Source organism: Sebastes fasciatus, chromosome 4 (genome assembly GCF_043250625.1).
Source record: "Sebastes fasciatus isolate fSebFas1 chromosome 4, fSebFas1.pri, whole genome shotgun sequence".
Classification (NCBI taxonomy): Eukaryota; Metazoa; Chordata; class Actinopteri; order Perciformes; family Sebastidae; genus Sebastes; species Sebastes fasciatus.
In genome coordinates, this window is record NC_133798.1 from 25,802,085 (window position 1) to 25,822,608 (window position 20,524).

The window sequence follows — 20,524 nt, forward strand, 5'->3', positions numbered from 1 at the left end:
ATAGAAGTTCAATAAATCACTGACTCATGCATTAGTGATGGCCATCATCTGGGGTCTACTGATGTCCATATAATATTCCCTTTTACTGTTGATTGGGGTTCGGTCATGTTCTCTTCATTACAATTTCAGCCACAGACGGCAACACAAATATAATTGCTACACATTCTCATGCGCACAAAGGGCGTGTAAACATACACATTCAAACGCACGCAAATAAACAGGAACTACACAGCCATTCTGTTCGCGCCTCCGTTTAATCCTTTTGGAGCGCATCACTCTGGGCTTTTCTATATTTCATTCATAGCTCAGTTGATGAGCTGTTTTGACAACATGTCAGAATCTCATTAGACTAATAATGTAGGAGATTAGGAGAGAAAACACACTCGTATACGTACGCGAATGTGCACAAAAACAGGTTGACACATACGCAGACACCTGCACTGACACACACACACACATGGATGGCTGTTTATAGTACTCCAGGCAGGTTTTTATGGTTTTAAGATGGCAGTTGACTTAAATGTCAGGGAAGGTCACGCTGCAAAATGTAACCGCATTGCTCCATTACCTGCCGCTGAACAATGACTACAGCCAGCTAAGAGGCCTGTCTGTAGGGACATGGAGAGTTTACTCTGTTAGTGAAAGCTGCTCCCTTCCTGTCAGATAGACAGAGAGAGAGAGGGAAGGGAGATGTACTGTAGGAATGGGTTGAATATGAGAGACGGGTAGAAAAAAAATGAAAGGGAAGGAGGAAAAAATGGTGCAGTGGAGGGCTGCTGTGTGTTTTCTGCTTGGAATGCAAGTCACACACAGAGAGACACACACACACATACACACACACACACGTGTACGAACGGAGGGGAGGAATGATGCCTGCTATGTAAATGCCCTCAAAACATTGGAGTTTAGTTGTGCATGGTTAAACATGAAATAATTCCCTATTACTTCATTTAGAAGCAGCAAGACAGAAGTGGAGAGGCATGAAGGAGTAGCTGGATTAGCTTCACTGGCACAAGATCAGAAAGCAGAGCACAGTTCGGGTCTCGTAAACAGTGCTGCCCCTCGGAAAAGACTGGCAAAAACAACAGCAACAAAAAGGGCAGAGTGAGCTGCAAGAAAGCGAGGGATAATTATGAGTGATGAAGGACAAGAGACAGAGCAGATGTGTTAACAATGGCCGCCCCAGGAAGAAGGAGGAGAAGAAGAAAGGGGGCTGAGGTCAGCATACACTGAGCTCTCCCCAAATAGCCGCGAGGGATGCCTCTGAATGCATATAAAGAAGGAGAAAAGAGAGAAGTAGGCAGTGATGAGAAGGAAGAGAGCAAAGATTTAAGGGACTGAAAAAAACTGAAATACATAAAAAGGGGGGAGAGAGAGAAGAAGAGAGGATGAGAAAGAGAAGACAGAGAGACAGTTGCAGAGATTAGGGATTTAAGGACTGATAGGAGGATGCTTTTGTGCAGTCACAGAGGAGTAAAGGAGAAGGAGGTTTTATGCTAAACTATGCAAATTATACAGCTCTGTGACAAGAGCTACAAGAGACGCACAAGAACACACATGGAAAACTTGATTCTAAGAAATAAGTACACACAAACACACGCACACACACATGCAGTGACACGGTCATATCACTGGAAGTCAGCTTCTGCACACTCAGTCATGAGTTAAAGATGAGAGAAGAAGTCGCCTAGGAAGTTAAAGTTAGATGATGATGGTAAAAACAATACTCCTGTATACCTGCACGCTGTGTGTTACCTGTATGGAGACGCTGCTGAAGGATCCACCTATGACTCCGGCGATTGCGAGCGGGCTGTCGTCCTGCAGAGCGTAAGATCCGTCTGGACAGATGAACTCTGTGTCGTCCACCTTGGTGAGGGAGGCTCTTACAAACTCCAGAGCCTAGGAAACACACCCACATGGATATTTCATTTCAAACGCTTTGCAACACACGGGGTACCATATGGTCTATATTATCTATTTATTCTTAATCAGCCTGCGACACACTTTGAATTACGTTCTTCTTTATAAGAAATATGCAACATATAAAGACTGATTGATACTTTTCTAGAATGTAATCTCTTTGAAGGGACTATAAAAGCCTATTGGGGCTCTTAATTGCTGTCAGAACAGGGTCCAAATTGCTAGTATGCGGAGAAACAGGCAATGAACCTGCAACCCACTTAGGAAAACCAAAATGTCAAGAATCCAGGGTTTATACAATCAGTCAAAGAGCTCATTGTATAAGATCACTGGATGCATCATCCCTAAATAGCTCAGCAATAACACACAATATATTTTTTGAAGATAACAATCCCTGAGGGAAAGTGCTTTTTTTTTTTATCCGCCTCATTTCCCTCATCGCAAATAGCTTCAATCTCTATTTCTCATCAAGGATTTGCTGCTATCATCTGAGGCAAAATCCTTTACCCGTCGTGGATAAAATTGAATTTTGAGGTACATTTACTTTACCTGAATATTACCTTTTTAATGAGACCTTATAGTTCTACTCCATTTAAAATGGAAACAGTGCACTTTTTCTCTTACACAACTTACTTTGCAGAGAAACTTTTTGAAATATAAAATGTTGCAAAAGTTCAAGTCGCCCGGCAGCACAAGAGAACAGACAGCTAATTAAACAAACTGTATCTGGACTGTGCTGTATCTAAAAAGTTGTATCAGCATTCACAGGTAAAAGCAGATATAACTCAACTCTCTACAACACAAAAGTAGGAGAGTGTCTTGGAGAATATACGCTCTGAGTCCCTGATCAGACAGTGTGTTTTAGCAGCCTGGAGCGGCTTTTTGTGATTGTTTTCAATGAGATTGAAGAGTTTTGCGCACTACTTTTGCGTTGCTGAGCGCCTCAAATGTATCTGTTCTGTGTGCCTCACGGTATTACAGGACCGCCTTGAAAGTCTCAAGTTGAAAATGATTCAACTCCGAGCGGAAAATCACCCGACATCATGAGCGTTTTTTTCTCATTGGGGTGACTTTTGCTGGAGCTACTGTTTACCACGATCTAAACACAAAACAGCAGAAGGCAAATTAGTGCGGTACTTGAGATTTTGGGTAAGTTGTTTTCATTAATTCAAACCGTACTATTAACTATTCTGGTCACATATAGTTCATGGTTTGTAATAAGGTAATGTTAGCACTCATTTGGTTGTTGCCTAGCAACATAGAAAATAAAAAAGACTCGGAACACTGCAAAAATAAAAACGCTCTGTCTGATTGTGCAAAAAAAAGGAAATGTGGTGCGTCTCATGTTTTCCCCTACAAAACTCGCTCCGTCTGATCAGCTATTATTTTAGTGATGTTCTAGTCTAGTATTTTTTTAAGTTGCTGAGGGGCGTGTACAGAGCAAATGTATCTTCTTTATCATTATTTATCATCTGGAGAGCTGCCACTTCTATGCAGGGAATCGTGGACTTTGATGCTGTCGAAGTGTTTTCACTTTGACTCGGCACAGATCGACTGCACACGAATCCCTCCAGTTTATGACTTTATAAACGTCACTATTTTTGTGGACTTTGTTTAGCATACTCTGTGTCTTCTCTTCGGCCCAGAAGTCCTGTGGCCATCTCAACAAATGCCTGCACAGGCAGCCCGTGTTTTGGTTCGCTTGGAAATAGTCCGAGACCACCTCTCACAAGCGATTTGAGACCGGTTGTTTTTGTCTGCACCGGATTAAGATTACTGCGATCACAACCGCCCAAATGAACCGCACCAGAGTTTGATTGAAGTGGACTAAATGTTGGCTTGTGAAAGTGCCCTAAGTGGTTTTGTTGCCTTAACCCTCACCAAGTTGTTTCCAATGAAAATGGAAGTTTATTTGGAAAAGACTGTATGCATGTAACGAGTTGAAATTGACACGTGTTGCTGGCCGTTTGTAGGAAAGAGAAGATATCATACGAACCGTTGTATGAGGATACGTTGATTATTTTCAGTAGTGAAATGATGCAAGAACAGCTAGAAATACTGCTCAAAGAACACACAACTAGCTATCAAAGTGGTTTCTTGTAATTGGGTAAATTACTAATGACATATCTTGAGCAAGTATGTTTGCATCTTGTGCAAATTAAAGTGATTTTGATGAACATATCTAAGATTACACCTTACACACATGTGAACAGTGTTTTAAGAGGATAGCAAGCAGCATAAACCTAAGATGAGAAAAGTATTCCTTTGACAGAAAAGTGTATTTAAATACTGTCCGGAATCATCTCCCATTGAGAAACATGCAGAGATTATGTACAGTGACCACGCTAACCCACCTGCTCCAGTGCGTAGGTGTCTCTGGAGCAGGTGTCCAGGATGTGGACCCCGAGAGAGACCCCAGGCAACAAAAAGTCGTCCTGGTTGATTCTGTCAATGGCAAACAGCATGGCCTCCAGCCTCTGGATCCCTCTGTCCTCGTTCACACGCCCACACTCCTCCATCCCGGCACCTTTCTCGTGCACCGGGAACAGACCGCCGAGCACCAGGTCTCCCTCGATGCGGATCTCCCGGCGGGACTGAGGCGGGTCTCCGACAGAGAGCAAGACGCCCCGACACATCATGACCAGGATCAGAGCGGGAACGCAGGCCACCATGTTGGGCTCAAGAAGGGCTAGGATTGTCAAAATGTGAGGAGAGGCTTGACAGACAGTGAGGCAGAGGGAGGTGGGGGGCTGAGGATGAAGGTTAGGGGTGAGGGGTTAAGGGTGGTGCGTGGTGGGGTTGAGTCGAGCAGTGGCCGTGGATGCTTGGGTCGGTTTGTGGCCCATGAAACGGTCAGGGAGAGCTGAACTGGACCACACATGGAGGGGCACACCATCTGGACATCAGTCCTGCTTGGAGAGGAAGAGGAGAGGAGATATAACTTAAGTCAATCCACGTGTCACAAGACAAATCACAAAGCTGTCAGGAGCTGCACAACGAAATACTTTTGTAAGTGTCACTATAAAGTCTAAAAACAGCAAAGTAGACCTTTAGTGAAGTTTGGGCACACTGTTAACAAGGGCTCAAAGTTGTTTCCGCTTCACAGCCAAAGCCAGGCCATGACTAAAAGGGATATAGAATTGTTTGGAGATTGTACCCCACTGTTCTCCCTCCCTCTCTCCCTTACATCACCCAGTAAACTTTCTTCTTGTAAGTGTGTGTGTGTGTATGTGTGTGTGTTTGCCCCTGGTTGTATCAGGATAAGCCAGCTTAGATGGCTGGTTGATACATGAGCCCAGCCTTCTCATGCCACAGATCAGAAAAGCTTCTCTAATCTGATCTCTGTTCCAACAATTCTCCGCTCGTCCATGAGTTTATACCCCTATGCGTGTGTGTGTGTGTGTGTGTGCGTGTGTGTGTGTGTGTGTTTTATCAGATTTCTTGCGCCTCTCTCCTCTGCATAATTACAGTGTGAGGACTGAATGCATTTTTACCATGAAAGAGGCAACAATGGGGCCAACAACAGCTGATGCTACTTATCATAGCTTACAACTCAATTAAGCTATCACTGTATGTGTTCACATTCCTCCTCTTTCCTCAGACATAGCCTGGACCATTTTAGTAAACAATATAAAGCATTTGATCTTATTTTTAAAGGGGCAATGCACAGATTTTATGGATGAATTGAAATTATTTTGGTCGTTCTTCATGTAGCGTCATCATCAAGTCACCTTTTCAATTCCAATACTTTGGTTTATCGACCTGCAAAAATATGATATTCACGTCAGACTACTTTGTGTTTACTGGTAATTAGCAAATGTTAGCGTGCTTACACGCTAAACTAAGATAGTAAACATTATACCTGCTGAACATCAGCATGTTAGACTTTATAGCCTATAAATATGGACGACATGACACCTTCCCAAAAGTGAAGCCAAAACATCTGGATCGCCCTCTGGTGGCTGGCTGCAGTATAGGTCATAAGTCCCGCCCCTTCCATGTTAGCGGAAGGGACATGGGCCAAACTAAAAAAGTCAAAGACCCAAAGATGGTTTCTGTCATTTTAGGTAGTTTTTTATCACACGGATGTATGTTCAAGTGTTCATTTTTAATTCGTTATTTGGTGCTATAAAAAGGGGATGAGACGTCATGATTGACAGCTGCTCTGAGGGAAGCTGCTGGAGGCTCGGGAATTGCACGAGAGAAAAGATTTAACTTTAACTTTCCATCACGTGTCACGAGTTTCTACAATAGAACACAATTTGATCATAAATGTAGTTATAGAGATATTATGATAAGTTGCTGTGCGCTAATGTAGCAGCTAGGTGTCTCACGCTAACAACCTGCGGTCATGCTCGGCTTGTGATTGGCTCAGGCGGGTGTGTGGGCGGGACCTCGATACCGTGGCTCCAGATCCCCGATCACTACTGTCCAGACTCTGGCTGCAAGTGACGTCAACATCTCAAGATTGCATCTCCCGTATATGGGATATCTTGGCTTCATTTTGTGTACATTGGGAGGAAGTGGAGACGCGTCGTCCATCTATATATACAGTCTGTGGTACAGCCTCACAGAGTCGCTAGCATGGCTGTAGATTCTTAGTCTTGTTTTCATAAGAATGTGGCAAAATACAGACTGCATTTACATGTGTAAGAGATCCGGTTACAATGCGAGCAATACCACCTCCAACCGGGGTCTGGCTGATCTGATAGCATTCTTATTACAATGCCTTCTGCGTGCATTATAGCCACAGCTTACACCTTGCATTTTTCTTTATTCAGATAAGATATGAAGATATATTGCACGTTAATACCATGTGGAAATGGGGTATAAGTCAGCATATCCCAGCCCCCGCCGCATTGATTTTGACCTTTCTTTTCTTGCAAGTTCTACAACTTTATGCAAATGCGATACTAGATGACCAAGGCTTCCAAGATTCAGCTGTAAGATATAATAAATAACCCTTTCTTACTCTAGTCTCTCTCCCTCTCTCTTTCTCTCGGTGTTTATGTCTTTTAAACCATTTGGCTAATGCAAAGTCAGTAAAGCCCAGAGTAGGAAATAGCTGTCTTCTTTTAAATTCTGTCTCTCATGTCTTCCCGGTCCTCAGGAGAGATAAGACAAGAAGCTGGAGGTTGACGTTTTGACTTAGAAAATCAATCTAGACCGTGGAGCAGGCATGTAGTGAAATTTCTGTTAATTGCTGGCATCTCTGGCCGAAACCCTGGTTTGTGTGTATATGTGTGTGTGTGTGTGTTTGAGAGAGTGTGTGTGTAGCCCCCCCATATTTGGTGGGCAGGTAGGAGGATGAAAGCTTCTCTTAGATGCAGGCAGCTCAGATTTTTCTGCAGGCGGCTGCCATACCTTTACCACTCTGCTCTGTAATATGACACACACACACACACACACGTACACACAAACACACAAACCCCAGACAAACACCCACCCACACACACACACACACACTCTCAGACATACACTCTCACACGCATGCACAAGCACACACACCTCTGCTTCTCTGAGGGGTTGACCTAAAAGCAGACTATTTCTATGTCTCCGTTCTCTCTCAACCAACAAAGATCTGAGTTATTAGTGTGTTCAGGAAAGACTCAGATATGATGAATGTATGATAAATGATGATTACAGGAGTGCTACCACCCCATTTGAACCACAAGTAAAATTTGTATGAGGTACCCTGATATGGTCTTTTAAAGTCGTGTCCTGTCAAAATCTCACAGGAGACTACCTGACATGTATTTGATAAATATATAATTCAACTTAATGCCTGTTCTTTTTGGAAAGGAAATTGATGGTGTCTATGAAAGATTTATATCCATTCATTCTCCAAGCCGTCACACACACTAGATGTGTGTGTCCATAGCATGTGTGTTTGTGCATTGGGGGGAAGAAAGGCAGAACCCCTTTGAATGATTTCCAGTATTCCACGGAAAAGCTGTTCCTGGAAATAAACTCTTCAAACAAACTTACATCATTATTAGAGGCCACTTTTTAAACTAACACAAAGGGGAACTTTGTAATGAGCTCAGTTTTGAGGACAACACTGCAACAAGGCTGCAGATGAGGCTGTGCGTTTGTTTTGAGCATGTGTGCGTTTGTGTATACACATGGATGTGTGTGTTGTAGCATATAAAATTGTATATTTATGGAGCTGAGACTCTAACAACGGTTTCACTCGACGCCTTACTTTGACACTACGCTTTAATGTAATTGGCAGCTCTTGAAGTAAATAATATCTCCCAGCATTTTTTTTTTTTACACCGCTGTCACGGTGTCCAACTGAAATTGAATGTTTGCTTCATTATAACCTCTTGGAAAGTGCCCAAACCCAGCTTCCTGTCTCAAGAGCAACTGTGCAAGCAAAGTACACACTGTGAAACAGAAAATGTTTCACTGCTTTCTTTATTATCAGAAATATTGCCGGGCCAAGCAGGCTTAAGTATAGGACAGAATATATTGCAGGCATTTTTAAGGATCATAGTATTTTTGTATGTGTGAGCCCTTTTATTAGAAAGCAAGTAAACTACTGTTTATATTCTTCTATTCTATAAGTACGAAACAGCTTACATCAGATTGATGAATGCATTTTTTTCCTCACTTTTCATGCAGCTACTGGTTACAGATCATTTTAGTTTATGGAGTGAACATAAATTATATTCTTTGTTTTGTCAGAGAAACATTGACTAGTTTTACATGCACAAAATATTCAGTTTATGGCCCTTATTCCGAAAAAGACAATATTCCTACTAAGCTGTGAAAATGAATATTGCACTAATATTTTTGTTTACATGCAGCCGTGCATACTCAGATTAACGTAACCGATGGCAGACTTGTTGGACTGTGTGAACACAGCCTCAGTCTTTTTCATGCCTTCAACCACCTTCTTGAAAAGATTGCGATATTTGTGCATGTCCAAAAAAACGTTAATATTCACGTCTTTCATAATGTTTAAAAGTAGTCATGCTTCTCCTTTCGACCAGCAATGTGGGATTTTATTTTGGGCATGCATCTCTGCAAACTGTCGGCTAGCTGGTTTGTGTACAACGCACAGAGCTGGCCGCAATCAGGCAAGAGGCCGTGTGTCGCAAACTGTCGTAAAAATCCCAATTGAAAAGCATATTCAGAATACGCTGTATACATGTCCAAAGAACGTTCTTAATACCTGAATAAAATCAGTATATCCCACATGTCTTAATCGGAAAATGCTCCATTTGGAACAAGGTCTTATATTTATATTCATATTCATGTCATATAAGAAGTTGAGGGTTTGGCGTACTCCATTTGGCGACCTACTCTCAAACCTCAACTATAAGAGCGTTCTACCTTGAAGACAACCAGAGGATGTTTTGGGTAAGAGCTTGGGCATAAAAGCAAATAAGCAAAAAGTTGTACTTTCATTAGGGCTGACCTGAATGCTTCGAAGCTTTGACCATTGCCATGGTAATCGACCTCTAAATCCGTATTCGAATGCTTCATTAGTATGTAATAATAATGTATAATTCCTAAAATAGCCGATGGAATAAGGAATAATCCTACAACTTTATTCATTATTCATATTCCATAATATTAATAATTCTCAGATGGATATCGCTGTTTGTTGTGTGTGGAGGTGCGTGTGTGTTGAGTAGTGCGGCAGCGGCACTGTCCTGGGCACTGAAACGGGGGGGATGGAGACAGACAGACAGAAGAACATGTCAGTATGCTGCGCCGCACCATGCTGCGAAGCTTCGAATACCTTTGAATATTACTATTAGCTTCAAAGCCCGAAAAAACGGTATTCGGGACAGCCCTAACTTTCATATTCTACCAGTAAAATCAGTAATGAAGACATTTACTTGTTACACATATAGTACATACCACATATAGGCATTATATGTCTTACCTGAATAAAGAAGGATAAGAGCAGATGGCAGCTGGCACATGGCAACATCACCACAGACACCTATTAAAGAGAGATGGGGGACACACATGAGGAGAGTAAACAACAGCCAGAAAACAACCTGACTGTCAATAGAAGAAGAGGAGAGCGGAAGCTGACTACTGACCCTTCTCCCTGGGAGCTATGATGCAGAGTAACATCTGACAGACAACCCCATTTCACCTCTGACCCTTCTCAAATCTAAAGTCAGTGAGTAGGCTGCATATACGCACCACCACACTCCTTCTTTTGCTTCTCGTGTTTCATCCACCGTTTCCTCCGTGGCGTCGCCCCCTGCATCCTCTCCTCCTCTCCCACACTCTCCTTGCTGGTGCTCCACTCAACTCTACCCATTTATTTCCACCTCCCTTCCACCCTCTACAGCCCTCGCTCTCCCCCTAACAGGCAGGGCTGCTGTGGATGACACGTATCCAGCTGAGAGCAGCCATGCAGGGTCGATGGACCGCAGTACACCGAGAGGAGAGATAGCCCCACGAACCAGCCCTCTGTGTGTGTTTTCTTCCCTCTGTGTGTGCTTGTTTATCTGCCTATAGTGCGCCTCACAGAGCTGCACCGATGACGTGAATCTCGCAGTATGGGGAGACACTGTATGTGAAAGTGGGTGTCTTTTTTTTTGTGTGTAAATTTCGGAGAAAGAGAGTTGGCGTATCAGCAGCTTTTGTTATTACAGAACAACAGACTCCCTATTAGACCTGCACACCATCAGAGGTTTATCAGTTAATTCATCCCATTGCTTTGTGTGTTTCACTCTCTCTCTCTTTCTATATCTCCCTCTCTTATGCCAAATAAGTACTGTGCAACTCATTACTGCTGAGGGAATGTGTGTAGTCCTTTTCTCCAAATGTGCGGAAAAGTGTACTACTTTAATCTTGACCTCACATAACAATTACGTGCGCGTGTGTGTCGGCACGGTGTCCCACACTTCTGACAGTCTAAACGGGTGCAATGGGCTGTGACCATTAATTATTCAAGAAGTGCTTTTTAGGCAGGAAAGACTGATGATCCATGAATAGGACAGAAAGATATCACAAAACACAACAACCAAAACAGCCAGCGAGACATGATGCAAAACAGAAATTTTAAATAAAATATCTGTGGGTGGGTGACGACAGCTGACTTGGGTTAAACCGCCTTAATCGCCACTTATTACCAATCGCAATCAATAATCAGGTACTCGATCGATCTCGGATGACTATTGATGTTCCGTTCACACAGTCCGATAGAAACCAACCTTTCCTGTATTGATTAATCAGTCCATTTCGTGACCTGCATTAGGTTCAAAGGGTAAAGGCCGTATCATGTTAAAAACATAGAAATGGATTTTCCTGGACCTTAAAGGCAGCTGAAATTGAAAAGGTTTTAACTACACAACAATTGATCTTTGCTTAACAAAAGAACCGCAGCTCCCCGTTTTGTAGCGCACAATCCACATGCTGTACTAGATAAAGGAGTACATGTACGATGAAAATTGGATTAACCCGTACAAGAGGTGGTGTTCTTCAGGTGCACACAGACTAAGCTGTGCTCTCGTGTGCAGTGGGTACTCCAAAGGGATTCTCCACTAAAAGAGCTTTTAACCTTTGAGCACAACACAAAGTCGACAGTGGGAGTGCTCCGCATTGTGGACTGTTTTACACAGTACATTTTAACACAGTGAGACCTCCAAAAATGGTTTGGAACATGAAAGCTTTTGATAAACTGCTATAATTGACAGAAAATGAATCATTAATTTGGATTAAATTTCCATTTCATTACCTATTTAAGTTTAAATCAGTGGGCTACCTCCGGTTCTGAAAAGTGAAGCCAATGCGGAAGTGCCTTAAACTTGCATTCTTTCTAACAGCCAGCAGGGGGCGACTCCTCTGGTTGCAAAAAGAAGTCTGATTTTATAGAAGTCTATGAGAAAAGGACCCTACTTCTCACTTGATTTATTGCCTCAGTAAAAATTATAAACATGAGGTTATGGTCTCAATCGCTAGTTTCAAGTCTTCTTCAATACAGCATGATGTTCATTTAGTAAATTATGGTCCCATTTAGAGTCAAATAGACCATAAAGCAGGGGATGCTTTAGGGCGTGGCTACCTTGTGATTGACAGGTCGCTACCACGGCGTTGTCTGGTCTAGGAGTTGTCCGTGTTTTCGTCTACAACTTTAACCCTTTCACAGTGTTTTCAGTTGATGAAAGTTAATTTTAACATTTTGGTAAAAATGTCTTATTCAGCGTTTGGTTGTATTTAGCTCCACCCTCTCGTGTCACTTGTGGTTGCAAAATACCAAGATGGCGATGGCCAAAATGCCAAACTCGAGGCTTCAAAACGGCAGTCCACAAAACCAATGAGTGACGTCACGGTGTCTACGTCCACTTCTAATATACAGTTTATGGTTTATATCAAGCAAAGATGCAGAACAACAGCTGGTTCCAGCATCTCAAATATGAGGACCTTCTGCTTTTCTCTGTTTTTATCGTTGTAAATTAAATATGTTTGGATTTATTTAATGTTTTTCTGTCATTTTATCGACCGAAATTGAAAAACAATTTAGATGATTACTATATAGTATTATACAGTAAAAGTAATTGTTAGTTGCAGCCCTAGATGTATCTGTTGTGGCTTCCCATTGAGTTTCCGTTAGTTGTCTTCATTGTCTTTTTCCTGAGTTTGGGTGGTCCACAGCTCAACTGACATGACCTGATTAAAGACGGCTGCTCAGCCTAAAAACAGACCAGGGTTGGAGAATGTGTGAAGGCATTCATCAGATTGGCGTTCTATCACTGTAGAGGGTGGCGGGCCTGTCACACGGAGAATTACCTCTCTGTGGATGGCATCTATCAACTTAACTGTCATGTAATGACCCTGGGAGTCATCATGTAGCATCAGTCAACCTCTTCATGGCACGGGTGCTGCTGCATCCTACTTAATTCATGTTCACACCCCACCCGTCTGTCGTCACTGCGGTCGATGCATGAGGTGTACGGAGCGTTAAAATGGACAGGTAGAGAGTAATGGAGAGTATTGATCACAGTGTACATCAGACACTTAGAGGAATAAATAGAATTGGTTTGGACAGAGACACAAGACTCCTAAGAGGAAATAATGTTGGTTGATTCAGGTTCGGTGGTGATGTGTAAATGTGATGTACTAACTCTTTGATTTGCTCTCCCACATTAGCCCTGGGTTTGCCATCATCATCATAATTGGAAGACTAATTGTTCCCACAGCAGCACAACAAGTCCAACCTATTGTATTGAAACATTGACCCTAGTAATAAACAACAAACACAGGTCTTTCACCCAGGAGACCGCTGTTCGTGTCTCGTGTGAAACCACATGATAACAAGCGTAGTTATTTGACGTCAGTGGTGTAATAATACTTTACGTTACAGTACTTTAGTATTTTTTGGGAGTATTTGTACCTTACTTGAGTTTTTATATTTCTGTCAACTCTCACTTGTACTCCACTACATTTCCTAAATAAAATGTGTATTTTTACTCCGATACATTTCCCCTATAAGCATCTCCGTTACTCGTTACTCTTGCAAGCAAGCAGGTTTGGCAAATCAGTGGTTGCTTACTTTTTTGTATACAGCATTTACTTGTACTTTTACTTTAAATACTTAAGTACATTTAATATCAGAAAATTACTTTTGAAGGACAGAAAATATCCGAACACTTTTACTCAAGTAATATTCTAATAGGGGACTTTAACTTCTACAAAAGTCATTTTCTGGTTAGATATCTGTACTTTTACTCAAGTGTTGCTTTCAGGTACTTTATCAACGACTGTTTGACGTAAAAAACTTATTTATTTCAACCCCAACCACAATGGTTTTCTTTTTCTTTTTCTTTTGTTGCGTAAGTAAACCTAAAAACGAAGTAAATCTACATTGGAGGTTTATTTTGAGACTATATGCATGTAACAAGCGGAAACTGTATGTTTCCTTGAACATGGAAGTTTATTTTGAAAAGACACTATGCATGTAACGAGCGGAAACTGACCATACCGACACGTTGTCCCCGACACAACCAAACTGACGCCAGAACGCGTACCTAGTGCGTCATAGTTTGTAGACTGACCAAGCTGCCGTATTTGACGAGTTGGGAGTGAGAACCTGTTGCCTGTATGTCTGTTGTTTAAAGGAGTTGAAGCACAGACTTCTGTGGGCTCCTTCCTTTTATTATATTTATGTATATAGATAAATTGTCCTTGCTAAATTATGAAAGGCATAGTTATGTTTAACAGACTTCTTCAGATTAATTTCTTTGTTTATGCTTTGCAGAACCCAACATTTTCAGGAAATTAGCAACAGAATTGCATATTATATGATCGATCATTGTTTGCTATGCTGAATCTTCAGCATGGAATGTGAGAGATGATAAAAAGTACACACTATGAATGCAAATGCTGTATGCTCTATAATTTATTGATTGTTTCACCGTGACATTCACAGCTGACTTGTAGTTCCCAGGTGTTTGGCAGATGCCCACAAAGCAGTGAGCAAGGAGAAGCTGTGTGGTCGGATTGAGAGGGTTCAACCTGCGAGTGCAGTAGTTACTATACCTGATGCAATAGAGGGAAAAGATTGACAAGGTTATTGTGCCTGTAATGTAATCATAACCTGAGGCGGAGGTTATTTAAATTGCTGGAAGACACTGTGTGACAGAAAGCTTTGCATTGTCAGATTACTTGGGAAATTCATGGGAACTAAATATTATTTTTTTTTTAAATATCTATTTTGTTTATGTTTAGCACGTTTTCCTTTTGGTTAAGACCATATGTGGTAAATGCAGCAATGATGTTTTTCTTTTGAACGTGAACTGGAATGCCTTTGTATTTGTATTGGATAATATTGTGTTTTCATGTGATCCCTGGTGTTGTATATTGTAATTCAAGTGTTCTGAGAGAAAACTAGACTTCTGCACCTCCTCATGACTGTTTTCAGGCTTTAAAAAAACTAAAAGACTTTGACCAATCAAAGGTCATTTCAGAGTGAGAGCGTTCCTATTGGCTGTTCATTCAACGGAGGCAGCTGCCAATCACTTGCAAACTCCGATCAAATGTTTTCAGAAACATCTTGTAGTGTACTGTTTAGCTGTACAATTAGAAAGTTTGCTCCGGCGGGTGGGTTGCTTGGTATTTCCTCAACATGGCTACCGGGTCATAAACTTTCTCATTTTACAGCTAAACAGTACACTACAAGATGTTTCTGAAAACATTTGAGGTGAGAAATAGGCATTACAGTAACAGAATATTGATTAATATTTGATCAGCGTGGCCTAGTTTGACCGTTTGATTGGAGTTTGTGAGTGATTGACAGCTGCTCAGAGACTGCGGGATCCAGCTCGGCTCTGATTGGTTGTTTTCCTCCGGTCTGTGAAATCTTGCAGATGCCATTAGGAGCACCGGAGGACACAGAGAAACATGATTTTTTTTCAGATTACCTGTCTCATGCACTACTGTCAGGATATAGTGACCGTTATATAAAAATAACTTTTCTTAATCATATTGGCTCCAATTCAACCCACTGCTGCTTTAAAATACAGTGGATACAATAATTCAACATGTGACATTGCTGACCTAAGGATGTAGAACTCCACACTATTGGTATGTGCACTATTCACTGTTTTAGTGATGTGCTTTGCACCTGAAACAATGGATCGAAAATATATAAATGAAAAAAAACTCCACCATCACCACATAAGATATCACTAGCACGTACATATGTATACATTTGTATTGTTATTTTCTATTTTTAGATTGCTCACCCCAAACAGTGGCCCAATTTTGCATCATCTCCTGGATTTTATTGTGCTGAGCCGACAAAATTACTCTGAATTATTAGATATCTCAACTGTTGCACCGAGTCAGTTAAAACATCAGATAAAAGTTCCTTGAACAGTTGCTACTGACTTACTGTACCTTCTCTCAGAATGGCGCTTTGTATAGGAATAGGAGCCACTGCATGACCAGTAAACCACCTTTCACTATCCATCTCACACACACACACACACACACACACACACACACACACACACACAGACACACACGCACACGCACACGCACACACACACACACACACACACACACACACACACACACACACACACACACTGCTTCCCTCCTCAAGCTCATCATTTATTAAAGAGTCTGATCTCTCTCTGAGACACACCATCACAGCTGTACATCCCACTGCCCTTTCACTGCCTCATCCCCTGAGTGTATGTATGTGTGTGTGTGTGTGTGTGCGCATGTAGGGAAGGATGGAAGCCAGTGAACAGAGAACAGTGTGTGTGTGTGTGTGTGTGTGCGGCTCAGTGTGTATTGTGACTGTTGTTGCTGATGAGAGGTGAGCTGTGGGAAGCAGCAGTGATTTCCAGGCTCTTCCCTGTTTCCTCACCAGAGCACAACAGTGTAAGAATATGTGGAGCGGAGCGACAGTAGTAACAAAAAAATAGAAAACTTGAAAAGCCAAGAACTTCAGGAAGCCTTCAGGAGCAGATTGAAGGACCTATGTTATGGTATCAATTTAATTCTTGTTGTGAATCTCAATCTGAAACATTAGTTGTGATGAACAGAAACATTTGCAGCAGCGTCGCGGCTTCATCAGTGTATCTGCACATATCTGCCCTGGTTTTCATGGGCCACATATACCAGTTGCTATAACAGAAAATGTATGTAATGATAACAATAGTTTATATTATATAATAGGGCCTTAGCAAAAATACTAACTCAAAACTATTTTGCAAAATTACTTGCAGGTAACGATAAAGCTCCTTATGTCTTAGTTCAATGCTCGTCTGTAGCTTTCTTTTCAATTTACACACAAATATGTCACGCAACAACAACTCACTTTTTATGTACAGTATATATTTGTTTATACTTGATTCAGCTGATGTTTGCATGGAGTTACCTACCTGTTTTATTAGTGTATTAGACTCCTCTTGACTCTACTGAAATTAGATCCCATGTTTCCATCCCTCGGTCTTCTTCAGCGTCGATAAACACATGAAACCAGAAAAAGAAAGAATAAAGTGAAAGAGGACAATTCAGCAACTATTTCTATAATTAATATGTGTTACCATTCTAAGCATTGTGTTTAATGTGATGTTCATTTCATTTGTGGTTTGTATTTTAATGTGAAAACAGCTAACAAAGAGTTAAATCAGTCACTTTAAAATGAATTCAGCACCATGGACAGCAACATCAAGAAGCGCTGATATGCTGAAACACCTGTAGAGCTTCACACGTTTTCATACAAACACTCTCAAGAATACACCGATAACGTGATTATTAATTAAGCACAGAGCCACCTCTCGTAATTCAAATGTCTTGCTAAACATGTGTAAATAATTACAAAATGTTCTTGCAAAACATTTACAATGCTGAACAGATTTTGAATATGTTATCTGACAAATAGTTAATTATTAAGTAATAGTAACACATACATTATTATCCATTAATCATGAAGTCATTGTTTAATAAGGACTCATGACTATTCATATATTTTCATTCATGGCTTTTCATATGCCACTGTATAGAACTACATGAAATACACTGAGTGATATTAATATTGCAAAAGTAACAACATTAACACACTCTTTAAACCATACTAAAGCAGAGTTTAAATATCCTCAAAAACAACAGGATTTACCACAGGGTAGTGTACTTTTCAGAATTACATTATAATACTGATAATTAATTAGAATACACTAAGTACAAATTATTAAATGATTAAAAAGTAGTACGTTGACTCAAGCGCTTAATGTAAGTTCACTCAAAAGTAGCATGCTTTCAATAAGTATATCAAAGTCAGGTAAATATGTAAATCTACCTTTAATAAATGCACTTTGGTCTACACTGACAGCACATTAAGGACGGACAAACTAAAACTGTATATCATAGTACATGAAACCACATAAGAAGTACCAAAAATGGATTGAAAATATATATTGAAATGGTAGAACACATTTCTAACAAACTCATATGCTGAAAATATGCTTTTAGTTTGTAAAAAAAACATACTATGTGATTCTGCCATTAGTAGTAGAAGGCAGCTTTTGCATCAATCAGGCCAAAGTTTTCTGTGTCATTAAGTTGGTCCTTACAGATCTCCATTGATCCGTTACATTGTTTTATCTGGATCATATTGTACGTCAGTCCTTCAGTGACCATGCCACCTTCTTGCCAGATCTTCTGTACAAGAGATACGGTATTCTCTGAGAGGCTTGGGTCAAATAGCACAACCCGATCTCACCGGAAGGCGTATAAATAGCACAACATTACACAGACATTCCTTGTGTCATGAGAACACATTTTAGACTTTTCGCATGTCATTTGTATGCAGCTTTTTGCATGTCATAACAAAACTACGATAACATCCACAGTTAGGTTTAGGCAACAAAACCACAAAATGTCATGGTTGAGCTTAAAATAAGTATGTAAACTAAGCTAAATACATACGGAAACAACGTAACACAACTACGGAAAACACAAACGTCACTGAAAAAACAAACACCGGTCTCCTGGTTAGAAGTCCAGTGTTTGTTGGACCCATCCACCTCTCCACCCGCCAACCATAAACGGTCTTTCTTGTTTTTTTATACTTCGTCTTTAACTCCTACCGTAGCATTTATACGCGGATACGTTTACATTGCAGTCAATACAAGATACGTGGCGTACAAATGACACGTGGAAATCAAGAAAGGCGTACTTATTGCATGCTGAATGCCTTGCGCATTATCGTGGCATCCATACACCTTTTCGTGTGAACGGGCTGAAAACCAACAACCAAAACTCCAGCCGATCCAGATATACCCTAGTAACACATCTCAGATCAAGATGTGTAAACTGAAGCACTACCAGGGGCCACATCTGAAAAGTGCAAAAAAAATGTGCATGGCTTTTTGACACTACTGAACTTGTATTAAGTACTGCACCCAACATTTTTTAGAAACATAAATCATCTCCTGTAAACTTGAAAAGCAAACAGTTTGTCCTTCATGCAGCACGATGGCTGAGGTCAGCTAGAATTTGAGTTGGTTAAAATGTATTACAACAGTGACAAATCGTCCATAGAAAGCGCTCTTAACGCATACTCCACATTTTTGCAGTCTATCTATACGCTCAGTACCTACTGACACTATTTTCACCAAATAAATGGTTAAACACACTTCCCCTCCATCTCAGTCCTAATGCACACTATGAGCAGGTGTGTTTACATATGAGTGGCTTACAGAGCATACTGAATGGATGGAGAGCAGAGAAGTGGATTATGCTGCAGGTGTGGATATTCTGATATGTTTTTTTCAAATGTGAAAACTGTGACTGACATGGCTGCCCCTCCGCTGCGCTCCATGAATGATAAAACAACAAACTTTTTACAGGTACTTTTCAGGCTCATAGGAGGCAAGCATTTCATACTCAAAAGAGTATTGTGTCAACGGCTGTGTCCGGAGAGCTGCCTTGCACGTTTACATTTTGTTTTACCCCAGAACTGACTGTATTTTTTTCCTTCTTTAACTTTAACTCAAGATTTAAATTTGGGTTGTGTGTCATCAATAACACATAATTGAACTTAGCTCAAAGTGTGATGTTGAAACAGGTCTGTATTTATCAAGCATATTATTAAGCAGATAAAAATCAATCACAGATCAACCCGCGATATTCTACAATCAGCACTGCTTGTGCTTCCCAAAATCTATGTCACATCACGTACTTACATCCACACACAACTCGTCTGCCAATTCACATATCCAATAAAACCAGAGTACATCACTGTTGCAGGGGCTTCCTTTTCCTACATGCACCGAGCTAGTACACCGCTAACGATGAGGTTCTGTGCTGCATGCAGTCCAGTGAGCGGTGCTCTGTGGAAGATACAAGGCCATTTGTACACACACACATACACACACACACATACACAAACACAAAAAAGAGGCACAAACGCAAGCTTATGTACGCACATTCACCAGCACAAAAATGCAAAAATTCAAGGCCAAATCTATTCTCTGACAGACAGCTGTCCCCTGACTCGCATATTCTCTGAACACACATTTATAAGAAGAAGCGTGTCTTTAAGGTTTAACAAGGCCATCAAATGTCCACCCACACGTGCGACCCCCTCCTACACCGTGTTTGACCCTCCAAACACACACATTCACACACACACACACTTCAATGGTCAAACTGTACATATTGTACAAGTGTGAATGACCACATGTCTGAAATTGCAGTTAATTACGCAACAGGTTACACACACTCTCTGGCACAAACACATGAAATCTGCATACACACACAAACACGTTGCAATGAATCAGTAAAGCAAAAAGTCAGAGGCAAACCAACGTAGAGATCAGATTTTGAAATTCTAAAATATATTAAACGCATTTTAAATGTCTGATACTATTGTGTTAAAAGCAAGTAATTTGTCTTCTTACACACCCACAAAGAGCATGTTGACCCCACCCCTAAAGAATAGAAAAACAATGCAAAGTCTGCATTCACTAAATGCTTTCAGTCCTTACTGCCATGCAACAAAATGCATCATTATTGATATTATTACTATCATTATTTGTATATCTGCTATGGGACCAAGCCTCTCATACATCTAGCTGTACAGGCACTCTCCAACCCTCCTCTGAGCACACGTTTG

At 40.9% G+C, this 20,524-nt stretch overlaps 1 protein-coding gene across 11 annotated transcripts in view; it reads right to left on the reverse strand.

Annotated features, from left to right (window-relative positions):
• grm3 (glutamate receptor, metabotropic 3) overlaps positions 1-20,524 on the reverse strand; it is a 44,315-nt gene that overhangs the window by 22,201 nt on the left and 1,590 nt on the right. The window contains exons 2-6 of one of the 11 annotated variants that reach the window (XM_074633060.1): positions 19,593-19,739; positions 16,788-16,859; positions 9,821-9,880; positions 4,275-4,829; positions 1,756-1,899 (exon numbers count right to left, since the gene is read on the reverse strand). In XM_074633060.1, coding sequence (XP_074489161.1) covers positions 1,756-1,899; positions 4,275-4,592 — 462 coding nt within the window. In that variant the 5' untranslated portion in view covers positions 4,593-4,829; positions 9,821-9,880; positions 16,788-16,859; positions 19,593-19,739. Of the gene's footprint in view, positions 1-1,755; positions 1,900-4,274; positions 4,833-9,820; positions 9,881-16,787; positions 16,860-19,592; positions 19,740-20,524 lie in introns of all 11 variants that reach the window. The other 10 variants (XM_074633061.1, XM_074633062.1, XM_074633058.1 and 7 more) reach the window with 10 other exon arrangements.